Below are 13,088 nucleotides of genomic sequence, written 5' to 3'. Positions count from 1 at the left end.
CCAGTAATAGGTGAAGTGAGAGAATGAATATAAATCAGTGCTATGGTGAAATACAGTCTTAAGGTACAGATTGCCTGGTAAGAAATGCAAAAGTCAGAGAAGAAGAAAGTTGTTGACATCATCTTTTTGGCACAATTTAGCATTTTATTTGAGTACTACAACCCTTCCATATATATTTAGTTGTAGTTGGACACAATATCTTTATTTTATTTATTTATTTTTATGTGGTGCTGAGGATTGAACCCAGCGCCTCGCACGTGCTAGCTGAGTGCTCTACCGCTCAGCCCCAGCCCCAGCCCCAGCCCCAAACCCAACGAAAGGTCTTGATGATGGATCTTAAGGAAAATGGCCATCTTCTTCTAAAGCAACTATCCCAGTGAGGTCATTACAGAGTTTTCCAGAAAGGGAAGACTGGACTTCTCAGATACAGAGGGAAATCTATTTTCTACTTGGAAGAGAATCTCAGAGTGACTCAGGGATTTAAGATTCTCCACTCTGATTGGCTTCATTCCAATGTCCACAGTTCTACCTCTTTGCAATCGATGGCCTGGCTTTCAATAAGAGATTTAGTAAGGCTGTGGATATTTACCTGACATGATAATTTTTTTAATTCGCAAAAATGAAATTTTGTGTTTGATTTCCAACAATATAACCCCTCTCTTAATTAGAAATATATGATAAATTTTAAGGCTTTGCTCAGAGTTCTTTTGTTCTCTAACTATGACTTGAATAGAGAGTTCAAAGACTTAAGCCTTATATTTATTTATTTATTTATTTTTGGTAAGGGCCAAGTGCATTCATGAGGATCCATCTACATCGTAGTCCATGTAGTAATTTTTACAGCCTCATGTTCAGTAAAAGAGTCATAAAATCACAGTCAGATACAAAGTAAAACCTGATTCAGCAGGATAGCACCATATGTTATGGCTTACTACCATCCTGTTTTCCATTGGTAGGAAGTTCCCCATGACATTCAAGCTCAAGTTAACCCAACCACTCCTTCAGTGCCATCCTTGTTTCCTGGGATCACTTTCCATATAAGCTTCTATATCAGGAAGGACCTGATCAGAAGAGAGAAACCACACAATAGAATTTAATGTAAAGAATTGTTAACTAGGTATAAGGTTAACTAGGTAACTGAAATGTAAACATATCATTCCAATGAGGAGGTAGCAAATAAAAACTACATAGAAATTTCATCTCACTATAGTTAGAAAGGCAATCATTAAGAATATAAATAATTCTAAATGTTGGTGAGGATGTAGGGGAAAAGATACACAGATATATTGTTGGTGCAATATTTGTGCAAATAGTACAACCACCCTGGAAAGCAATCTAGAGATTTCTCAAAAGATAGGAATGAAACCACCATATGACCCAGTTATCCCACTCCCTGGTATTTATCCAAAAGAACTAAAATCAGCATACTATAGTGGTACAGGCACATTAATGTTTATAGCAGTGCAATCACTATAGCCGAGTTATGACACCAACTCTGGTGCCTGTCAACAGAGGAATAAAGAAAATGCAGAATATAGACACAATGAAGTCTTACTCTGCTATAAAGAAGAATGACAGTATGGTATTCACTGGTCATGGGTGGAACTGGAGAACATCATGACAAATGAAATAAGCCAGACTCAAAATATCAAGGTCAAATGCTTTCTCTCATATGCAGAAGCTACAGTGAAGTAAGGGGGAAATAGGAGAGGGGGTGAGTCCTGGTAAAATAGAGGAAAGATCAGTAGAGGAAAGGGATTGAGGGGGAATGAAGAGAGATTGGAAAAGGGAGGAACTGTAGAGTAAAATTGATGAAATTATGCTGTGTACATATATGAATATACCATAGTGGATTCTATCTTTATGTATATCTATAAAGCACCAATTAAAAACAATAAATAAATAAATAGAAGGAGTACCAGTAAAAGAAGGAGAATGAGGGGAGGGAGGAAGGGAGGGAAAGAGAAAGCACTGGGAACTGAAATGAAGTGAATTATATTTTATGCATGTATGATTATGTCAAACTGAACCCCACTATTATGTGTAACTATAATGCACTAATACAAACATAAAAGTAAAAAAGAAAGAAGCTGCTGCTACTGCAGCTGAGAGAACAACAACAATAAAAAAAAATTGGAACTTACAACTTAGTCACCTAGAGGAGGAATCCTACAGAGCTGTCACTTGACTTCTGATGAAGCACCTGCCAGCTGGTTCTGGTTTCTTTGAGAAACACCTGTACACTTGAGGAAGGAAAACTGGCTAGCTATTACTGGGGTTTTATTGGAGGGGACACTGTGAAGTTGGTTCTGGCAAATGTTGAAAACTGGGAACTGGATTCAGTGTTGCTATGGAAACAAAATGCTACTGCCAGGATGAAGTAGTACTCTTGAGGTGACAATCAGATAGACAACAGGTAGATAGGAAGCTCCTAGGGAGCAAACAGGCAACAAATAGAAGGGACAAGTCTATTCTTCCTCCTTCAACTTTGCAGGCTCTATCTTCTGTTAATGGCTTACCAGTATCCACCTGGTGAAGCTGAAGCATGGTTTGCAGTATTCCGGCATCAGTTTTCCAAAGCAGAATTCAGAAGGGTGGATTTGGAGTTGAGGATCAGGAAACTGATCCCTAGCACATTTACATTCTAATCTGAGTATTGCTAGGTAGATCCTCCTGAGAGAGTCATGGGTCTAAGAGAACCCCAGAGTGTCTTGGGATAGTTTAATTTCTTTGGTTTCAGAAAAGGGGAAGAAGAGTATCTAGGCTTTTTGTTCTCTGTGTTAAGCTGGTCTAGAAAGGTCTGCCACTAGAATAGCTATCCCATAGTGGCCAAACTCACTTCATCTCTAACCCACACTATCCCGAAGGTCCTAAGGGAAAATGAGTTCCTACAATGAAGGAATACCAGTAAAGGAGGGATAATGGGGGGAGGGAGGAAGGGAGGGAAAGAGAAAGCACTGGGGACTGAAATGGAGTGAATTATATTTTATGCATATATGATTATGTCAAAATGAACCCCACTATTATGTATAACTATAATTCACTAATACAAACATAAAAGAAAAAAAAAAGAAAGAAAACAGCTGCCACTACTGCGGCTGAGGGGACAACAACAATTAAAAAATATGGAATTTACAACTCAGTCACCTAGAGGAGGAAAAAAGCCAGGTTTTCCTCACAGGCTTCTCCTTCTATAACAGAATCCTAAAATATCTCTCATTTTAATCTGATGCCATTTTTCCATTTTTGATACACTTTGTCAAGTGCTGGAGGGCTGAATATAGAGAGTATACAAGTGAAGTAAGTGAATTAAACTGGCAAATATTGCCATCGAAGAGACTAATAAGGTTGAGAGCAACCCAACAAAAGTATTTCTACCTTTAAAATGCTGGAGGATGTATCTGTGGGAAAAAATGAATTATAGATTAATATCCCAGGATGAATTAACAAGACGAAGGGGCTATTTGGCATGAAATAGATAAATTATATTGATGTTTGTGATGATGGGAAAATGTAATCTGATCATTTGTGGGTTTATGGAATAGTAATGTTTCCTTTTCAGTGTTTTAGGAAGACCACTGTGAATGCCTGGGATCCATATGTGTTCATTCTGCCTCTTTTATGAGTCTCAGTTTTTCAATGAACTTTCATTGTCACATGATGTTTTTTTCATACTCTGCTCATTCCCGCCCCCCCCCCCAGCCCCCCGGCTCTGATTTTCCAGATCTGATTTTTTTTCAGATACCTTCACTGTTGAATTCTTGCTTGATTCTACAGAATAGTCTCGTTAGTCCTCTCACTTTCTCCCTGTGTTAAGTCATTACTCACCAAGGGAGGTGGTCGCTGTGCAGAGATCTCTGGGGCAGGGGTCAAATCTTGGCTTTGCTGAATGTCTGTGTAACCTTTAGAAGGTCAGGACTTTGGGCTCTGGGCTTAGTTTCTTTTCCATAAAATAAACAAATTGGACAATATAATTCCTAAGATTGCTTCAATGTCTAACATTGTACAATTCTGGAGATTTGAGGGAGTGTTTTAGGATAAGGGATTATTAATCTAACAAACACTACTCATAGGGAGGAAAACATTTTTTTTTTCATTTATTTTATTTATTTATTAAGATTTATTCACTTCCATAGAAAAAAAAATGACCATTGTTTAATTAACAATTAAGACTCTTCAAAATGAAAAATTTTGTGAATCTTTCCTGTCTAGTGATACCCAATCCTGAGATTGCAGTGGACTTTCCACCTAGTGCCAAAAATTTTAAATAGGACTGTATTGGTGATCTGTTGCCTTGTTTTAAAGTGAAAACATAGAACATGAAAGGATCTCAGTTGCTGATTATTGTAGGTCTGATAACTTTGGAAGCAATTTCTGGAATTACAAGTCCTTTACAAGGGAAGATAGGTGAAGGCTTCCTTGGGATAAAGTCCTAGTGGTAGGGCAGGGCCAGTATAAGAAATATCTCTAAATTGTCTTAATGCTGAAGTAATGGGCAGAAAATTGAAATGGAAGGCCTAGAAGCAGTGTTTAGTGGAGCAATTAGGCTACAACATCTGTCATTCTATTGATCTCTTGGATTGATTCCATGTGTCTGGTCAGCCAGACCAACATCCCCTGTCAACCTCACCTCTTTCAGTGCACATTTTGAAAAATTATTCTTCCATGGAGGAGGCAGCCATATTTTTCAGTCAAGCTGCCCTCTTCTGCTAGGTTCTCAGCTCCTCTACAAGGAGACTAGTTGTAATATTCTTAGTGTTATTTTTGGAAAAGCAATAGATGTGTCTGAAGAATTTCAGTGATTCACTCAATCATTCAATAAATATTTAGTAACCATCTGTGATAGAGTAGGCATTATGACAAGTGCCAGGCATGCCCTCAGCCTCATGGGGCTTAAGGTCTCTCCCATTTTATACTCCCACTCCTTCCTGGTTATCCCATCCACCTTTCTCCATTTCCAAAGTCTCCAAAAGAGTAGATTTGAACATCCTTTTGTCATTAAAGGCTTTTCTGTTTTGGCAGACTTAAAATTATGTAGTGCTAATCTTACAGGAAATGTCCACAAAGTTTTGTAGAGTCTGATGCAAATCAAATGATTCTTAGGATCACCGTCTGAAGTTTTCTTAGAAGGATGCTTTGAGCAATTTTTTTGTTTGTTTGACTAGATGGATTTTACTGTCTTTTGATGTCTTTGCCATGTGTTAACTCCTCCCTTCACCCCCAGTGTACTTGGCTTTATTGTTATTATTATTATTATCATTATTATTTTTTTAGTGAAATCATTCTGACTTTAAATTTCTGTTCTATGCTGTATGAAAAACAGAGTTCTGAGATTATTGGAGAACTAGTTCATTTTACTTTATAACTCAAAGGAAAAATAAGAGAGGAAGTTAAGGTTTATTAATAATGCTAATATTTATTTGAAATGAGTCAGTGTGTCTTGAATTTTTAGTGACGTATGTATTCTTTTCCCCAGAATAATGGCTTCTTTATTGAGATATGATAAAGCAATCTGCAAATTGCAAGATCTTAAATGTATTGTTGACTCATTGTTTCTTTAACCTGTTTTTGTCTTCTTAATATTACAGGTTATTCTGTATCAACCTCACATTCTTTCAAGGGATTTAAAGCTATTTTTATAATTTAAGGCATGTATAGCTTCTTTCAAATTCAGTGTTTGGCAGTGTTCTGGTGTAAGCTTCCCAGAAATGTAAGCATATTATCATTTCAAAGTGGCCTCTTTCAGGGCCTTGGCTGTTGCAGAAATTTGGCTTATGAATCATTTGAATGAATAACACTTGTTGCTAATCCTTTGCAGTCTGAAAAACAATGTGTGTGATGAACCCCAAGAATACCTCATGATAATATGTAGATTTTAAATGTTGTGCTATGCTTTGATGCTGTTTAAACTATTACAGAATTCAGAATCTAATACAGTGGATACAAAAACCACTATTCACAAATAGCTTTTTTCATAATTAGCTATTGTGCTTGTATTTTGTAGTGTTACAAACTCTTCTTGAGATATCAGTTCTTTTTAGAGGTGCTTCAATCATGTGTAAGGGTGTGACCCTTTCTAAATGTCCTGAGATAATACCTTACATCAAAAGGGCTTTCTCTACCTATAACTGAGATGTCTACATAGAGAGATTAGACAGTGTCCTTTAGAAATCACATGTTAGAGTAGTATATCAGGGTTCTTTTTCTCTGGTTTTCTAACAATAGATGCTTCAGATGAACACTTGATTCTGAATCCAGGCTGCACACTTGATTCTGAAACCAGGTCACACCTTTACCCACTCTATCACACTTAAATCTCCCAACAAAACAAACAATGACAAACTTAGTATATGTGCATCTTTGAGTTATGGGAATTTCCAAACATTTGCAAAAGTAATATGAACGAAACGACCTTCTGTGTTATTATATTCATAAATTATCAGCTTTTGCTACTCTTGTTTCATCAGTTCCGAATTTTTTTCATTGTGATTATTCTGCTGGAATATTTAATACCAATATCATATTTTTTATCCATAAATACTTAAGTGCATTTCTTAGATCTGTAATGGTAGAGAGAAATTTGAAGCGAAAATTGTTAAATTTACTTTATTTCTGTCTTGTGTCTGAAATTAGTATAGTTCATTTTTTTTTTCTTTTTGTGGTGCTGGGGATTGAACCCAGGGCCTTGTGTATGTGAGGTAGAGCACTTTATCAACTGAGCTATATCTCCAGCCTGAATAGTTCCATTTTTGTTCCCCACTGATTGGTTTAGTTTTCCTAGATTTATTTTTGTCTCTCCTTGTCTGCCTCCAAATTCTCATTTTATTTTTGTCATGACCATTCTGGGCCCAGAACAGAGAAAAAAGCATGGTAGTACACAATTTATATACATGTATAAGTGATTTTAAAACTTCACTTTTGGTGACCACTTTTATTTCTTGGTAGTCAGATCAATAGTGAAATTTTTAGTTTAGGCCTAAAGCTCTCCTTTATGAATTTACCCAAGGAATGGAGTGGAGATTTGAGTGTATGTTAGTAAAAGGAAGTTGGGTCATTGGGGAGAACCTAAGCAAACAAGATTGAGATTTTATCAGCATTAAGTATTATTCTACTTGACAACATAGTTCATGTGTGTTTATGCCCTGAAAGTAGGGCAAATTGAGCAGTTTTAAAACAAAATGGTGGAAAGTTTTGATAGTTTCTACTTCTATTGCTTATACATCAAACTAGCCATTTCTCAGCAACTCTGATTCAGCAATTCATTTCTTTTCAGCGGAACTTCCACCTCCATACACCGCTATTGCCAGCCCGGATGCCAGTGGTATTCCTGTAATCAACTGCCGCGTGTGCCAATCGCTAATCAATTTGGATGGCAAACTTCACCAGCATGTGGTTAAGTGTACGGTTTGCAATGAAGCTACGGTAAGTGGGAATTTCCATTAACAAAAGCATAAATTATTACCTAAAGGAAGTTCTTTGATAATGTTACTTAAGAGTGGATGGGTACAAATAGAGTGATCTTTTTTGTCGTTTTCTGTCTTTTGTCATATAAGGATGCCTCCTTATTTGAGCTAACCCTGTTAAATCATATTTTTGGTGAATTTACTTTCTAAAACAAGACTGGCAGGTATTTATGATTATCTTAAGTATCTGTTTACATCACAACTAAATCCCTTCTGGCTTTCACAAAAATTGAAAATATACTGGACTTTAAGGCAAACGTGGACTTTGTCCCTATTAAGTAGAAAAATTTTTAACTTATTTTATGTCTGCAGGATGTCAGTATTATTTTCTCTGAGCTTTTATAATTATGTTATTATTATTAAAAATCTGTGTCAAAGTGTTTACAAATACCTTGACATTTTATTCCATTTGCTAGATATTAAGTCAGTGAAATATTAAAAAATTTGAAGGATACTTTTTAAAACTGAACTTTGGGAAGAACAAATACATTTTAAGCAAACATTTTACAGTTTCACATCATAAACTGGTAAATCATATATTGCCTTAGATGAAATGTATTTCTACTTTCATCATTAGGTTTTGTTTTAAATATTCTGGTCTTTCTCAAAATCTGCAAAATTCAATAGTTTAATTTTTGGTGTTTGCACTTTTTTCCTCTTTAGAAAAGTCTAAAAAAGTCAGCTAGTGATTATTGTGTCTCAAAAACTACAAATCATGGATACTGGCCTTCATATGTTTGATAGAAAGTCCTAAAATAAAACCTGAAGTCATAAAGCAATATATTTCATTGTCAATAGTTTTTTCCCCATAAATGATGTCATTTGGAGAAAAATTTTATTGTGTAAATTGGTGATACCTACAAAACTAGCAGTTTTCTTCATAAGTTGAACGCTGAGTAGTGAATTGAATTAGCATTAACTTCTTTAGTGTTCTTTGCAGAGTTGGCAAGAGAGTAAGAGTTGTGAGTGGAATAAGAAAAGTAAGAGTTGGGAGTCTCGTGAGTCATAAAAGCAATTAAAATAACAGTGCCTTCAATGGTTCCTTGGATTCGATGTTAGTGTTAATATCACCCATATCAATTCTTGTTCTTTAATGAATAGACAAAGGGAGTTATAAAGTTTTATAACTCATGGAGATGAACGGAACAGCCTTGGTCATTTGTGTAGGAATCTCAGATTTAGCAAACAGGATCAATCTGGCTACTTAGAAGTGAAGTTCAACAGGATCAGTGGGGTTTGGCTGTAAGAAAACTACCTCTGAATGTAAGGGAAATTTTGCTGAAATTGTTACATGATTATTGCCTCCTGTGGAGTAAAGTACAATTGTGAAGATTCCAGGGAGAGTGAATAGTATTTAATCAGATTGCCTTGTTTGGTACCAGTAACATTACAGAAGAGGAAAAAGAAAAAAAAAAAAAAAAGACCTTGAGCAGTATCTTAGTATAAACTTGCTAATATTTAAAATGTGACTTGATCTTAAATTCTAAATGAAGAAGTATTAGGAGATTAGGAGCTTCTTTGGAGATGTTCTAGGTTGAAAATACAAATATAATGGGCTATGGTCCAATGGTCCCATATATATTATTCTCTGTGCCCCATTGAGTGTCACTGTGATTCATTCTCCTCATGTCATCTAAAACGGGGTATCAGTATATCTGTCCTCTTTAATGGCAGCCACTCTGATAGAAACCTGATACACCTATGCCAATTAAAAAACAGAAAAGAAAAAAAGAGAGAAAGAAATCTAAGGTTAATAATAGATGTCCTTTTTCAACAGACTGAATTGGGAAGTAAGGAGCACATGTGTGTGTTATGTGTGTGCACACATGTGCTAGCAATACTTGGAGAAATACAGAATTAAAGGTTAAGGGAGAAATGATTTCTAGTACAAGTTAATGGAAAATCTGAGATGTCCTGGAGAAAAAGTGGCACTAGATGACTGTGTAACTGATGGAGAGACTGAGATTCAGAGGCTGAGGCCTGAGGTTTGAGTCCTTGCTCTGTCATTTAGTAACTCTATTTCTTTGGAGACGTTACTTCTCTAAACTATGGTTTCTCATTATTAATAGCAATTCCTGCATTATAGGCTTGCTGTTGGGATGCAGGGGTTAAAAGCCTAACACAGTGCCTGGTACCTGTAAATCTATTTTGCTAAGTAAGAATCTTTAACCTTGTACATAAGGACATGTTTTTTTGTTTTTTCTTCTTCACTGAAGACTGAACATGACATGGCATAGGCTAGCACTGAGCACTAGTGCTTGAAATCTTCTAGTTCAGTTACTTGGTGTCATGAGTGAAGGAATTGAAGTCTAGAAGTGAGATAGGAAGAAGATATTTTTTAAAAATCCTGTCCTTTGTCAAGCAGTTTCTTAATGGCAAATTTTGGATATACACAAATTAATTCTTCTATTCTATTTTTTCTCAATACTTCAGAAATTATAGGTATACATTCTGGATGTTTGTGAATTTGAGATATTTGGAGTTAGTTATCTACATCTACACTTTAGTAAATCATAGGTGGCTTATTAACTTTCATATATTTTTATCAAGGTTATTTACTTTAAAATTTTTACATCTTTTTAAAAAATATTACACATAAAAAAGTTTAAATAGTTAAAAATGATAGTATGTATTATTTTTGTAATAATACTGAATATAACCTCAACTTCCAATGGGATTTTGTATTAGTTAGCCCTTTGTAAATTGAACATATGGTCAATTGAAAATGTATTAATATACCTACCCTACCAAACATCCCAGGTCAGCTGCACAGTCCACTGTACAATGTAGATTGTTTCTCTTTGAGATTGCCTGACTGATTGGGAGCTGCAGCTCATTGCCTCTTCCCAGCATCTTGAAATATCATGCTACATATCTCTAGCCCAGAAAAAGATCAAAATTCAAATCTCTAAATATGATTTCTACCCAATGCACATCACTGTCACACCACTGAAAAATTATTAAGTAGAACTCTTGAAATTCAGGAGCCATCTGTAGGTAGATGATAAATTCCCGTGTGTCTCTTAATTACAAACTCCCCAAATATTAGCATTATATTACATTAGCTTTTCCTAAGTAATTTTTTCTAGTCTAGATTTTCTAAAACCAAGGGAATTAACTTAAATAATCACAGAAAAATAATCAAATGTAAGAAATTAATATAGATACAATATATTATCTAATCTTTTGACCTAATTCATGTTTTCCTGATTGTCTTGTTAGTCCTCTATGGAGGAAAAAAAAATATTCTACTCCAGGAATCAAACCAGAATCGCTTGTTGTATTAGGTTGTCATATCTCTTTACTGTCCTTTTATCTGACTTGTTCTTTCTTCATCTTTTATTTTTCTAACATTACAGGCAAGATATTTTGTAGAATGTCTCTCAGTTTTGGGTTTGTCTGATGTTTCCACATGATTAGCTTCAGGTCATACTTTTTTGGCAGGAATGTTACAGGAGTGATGTTCTGTTCCGTTCATAGATTATTTAGTTCAACAAGCTTAAGTTATTGCAAGTGATATTTCCTTTGATGTTATTTATTCTCATTTTTAAGTTTACTCCAAAGTTTTTTTTTAAATGCTAGTATTAAGAGCAATTACAAGATTTTTAAAAAAGTTATGTCATAAAATTAATCATTTATATTCTATTGAATGAGAAAAGTTCAAATGTGTTCTGAACTCCACTTTTCCCATTGTTCTTACTGAGCTTGCTTTTCCTGGACAGGGGCAGGAATCTTCTATGAATACTTGCACCTGGCCAGAGAGAGAAAGAGAGATAACCTTGTCTTGTGAAATTTAAAGGGAAAACAACTCTTGGTGTGTGATAAATATTCCTCGTATATTAAAAAGTCAGTACAAACTCATTTTGAAATATTCCCTTAAAAATTAATCTCTACCAGCTCCCAAGATATCATAGAGTGCTTGCCAACATGTGTGCTATTTGAACCACTTGCAGATCACCTTTTCTTAGGTACTTTGGTAGCACTTTGGGGAGCTTTAGTTTTGAAGGAATCATTTCCTTATTAAACACAAACAAGCTTTGACAATCTGTATCTTGGTTAATTTGCTGTGTTTGCATTTTCTTCCCTTATGTAGCCAATCAAAAACCCCCCGACAGGGAAGAAATATGTTAGATGCCCTTGTAATTGTCTCCTCATTTGTAAGGACACATCTCGGCGAATAGGATGTCCGAGACCCAACTGGTAAGAGATAAAGATTCATTCATTTGTTCATTCAACAACTATTTATTAAAGGCTCATTATATGCCAGGCTTTGTTCTAGACAGTATTTGCCCTTTAGCTGATTATAGCATCTAGATTAGTATTTTGTTGTTGTTGTTTGCTTTTTGTTAATGAAATGACATGCTTAGAACTTCATGGTCATAGGTATTTGTAGGATATAATATTTTTGAGTGAGCAATGAATGATTTCTTTGTATGCAAGTACTTAATGCACTATAACAAACCAATGGCTCATTGAACCTATTTAAAAAGAACCAGTTGGTTTACCTTTGATGTGGTCAATTTTAACCCAGAAATGTATTGGTTGTTATTGTATATATCTCATTGTATGCTACATTACTTTCTGATGAGCACAATATATATATAATAAATTCTGGAATTATTTGCTTTTGCCAAATGCCATTATGGATATGCTTAGATACAGATATAGATATAGACATAGGTACACACACACACACACACATGCACACACATACTCACACAGAGACTTTAACCTGTTTTTTCTGTGATTTCTGATTCTTTGATCATTGCATGAATCATTACAGGCCCATCTGATGACAGTCTGAAAAATAGAAAGGAAAAGTGGCTCTCATTTTGCTTTCTTTTCATCTCTGATTAAACAGGCATCAAAGAATACTGGATTGCTCAGGGAAGTTTAGTTGTAACTTAGCACTTCGATACTTTTACGACATACACATTTTTGTTGATGTAGAATATAACTTACTCAGTTTTCTACAAAACTTAATTTTTCTTCTAGAATAAGAACTGTACTCTGATTTAAACATAAAATCTTGGAAATGGCAGTTAAATTGTTCCCAAGATCATTGATTTGAATCTGTGCAATAACATGGTTTCTATTCCAAGCATAAAAAGACTTTTTTTTTTTTTTTTTTACTTTTGTGACTATTGCTACTTTCTGTGATTTTGGCTCTAAAACTGGACATTAATTTACAAAAGAAGTATATTTTCACTGATAGTATTCCATATTTTTGGCTGTATATTGTAGGTTGAACCCTTAGCCCATTTATAGGATAGTGAAATACTTACTTACCTTTTTTTATTCCACAGTAGACGCATAATTAATCTTGGCCCAGTAATGCTTATTTCTGAAGAGCAGCCAGCTCAGCCTGCATTGCCAATCCAACCAGAAGGAACAAGGGTGGTGTGTGGACACTGTGGAAACACATTCCTGGTAAGTAATCGGACATTCGTCAGAGGGCATCAATCTGTAAATAGCGGGTCATGATCTTATAGATTTCACAACTGCTCATAGACTTAGAGTTTGTTTGCCCATGAGCAAATTGATCAAAATAAAAAAGAGCCTTATTTAGAAAGATGATCAAAGGCACAGCTAGGATATACAGCATCTTTTGTGAATTAGACAAAA

General features: G+C 35.2%; 1 protein-coding gene across 1 annotated transcript in view; it reads left to right on the top strand.

The window, feature by feature from the left end:
* Positions 1 to 13,088, top strand: part of Pip4p2 (phosphatidylinositol-4,5-bisphosphate 4-phosphatase 2) — a 53,867-nt gene that overhangs the window by 21,888 nt on the left and 18,891 nt on the right. Inside the window, exons 2-4 of the mRNA XM_048782851.1 lie at positions 7,274 to 7,422; positions 11,557 to 11,663; positions 12,770 to 12,893. Coding sequence (XP_048638808.1) covers positions 7,274 to 7,422; positions 11,557 to 11,663; positions 12,770 to 12,893 — 380 coding nt within the window. The remainder of the gene's footprint in view (positions 1 to 7,273; positions 7,423 to 11,556; positions 11,664 to 12,769; positions 12,894 to 13,088) is intronic.

Source organism: Marmota marmota, unplaced genomic scaffold, assembly GCF_001458135.2.
Source record: "Marmota marmota marmota unplaced genomic scaffold, marMar, whole genome shotgun sequence".
Classification (NCBI taxonomy): Eukaryota; Metazoa; Chordata; class Mammalia; order Rodentia; family Sciuridae; genus Marmota; species Marmota marmota.
The sequence above is the reverse complement of the archived record's forward strand: the minus strand, read 5'-3'. Positions and strand labels throughout refer to the sequence as shown.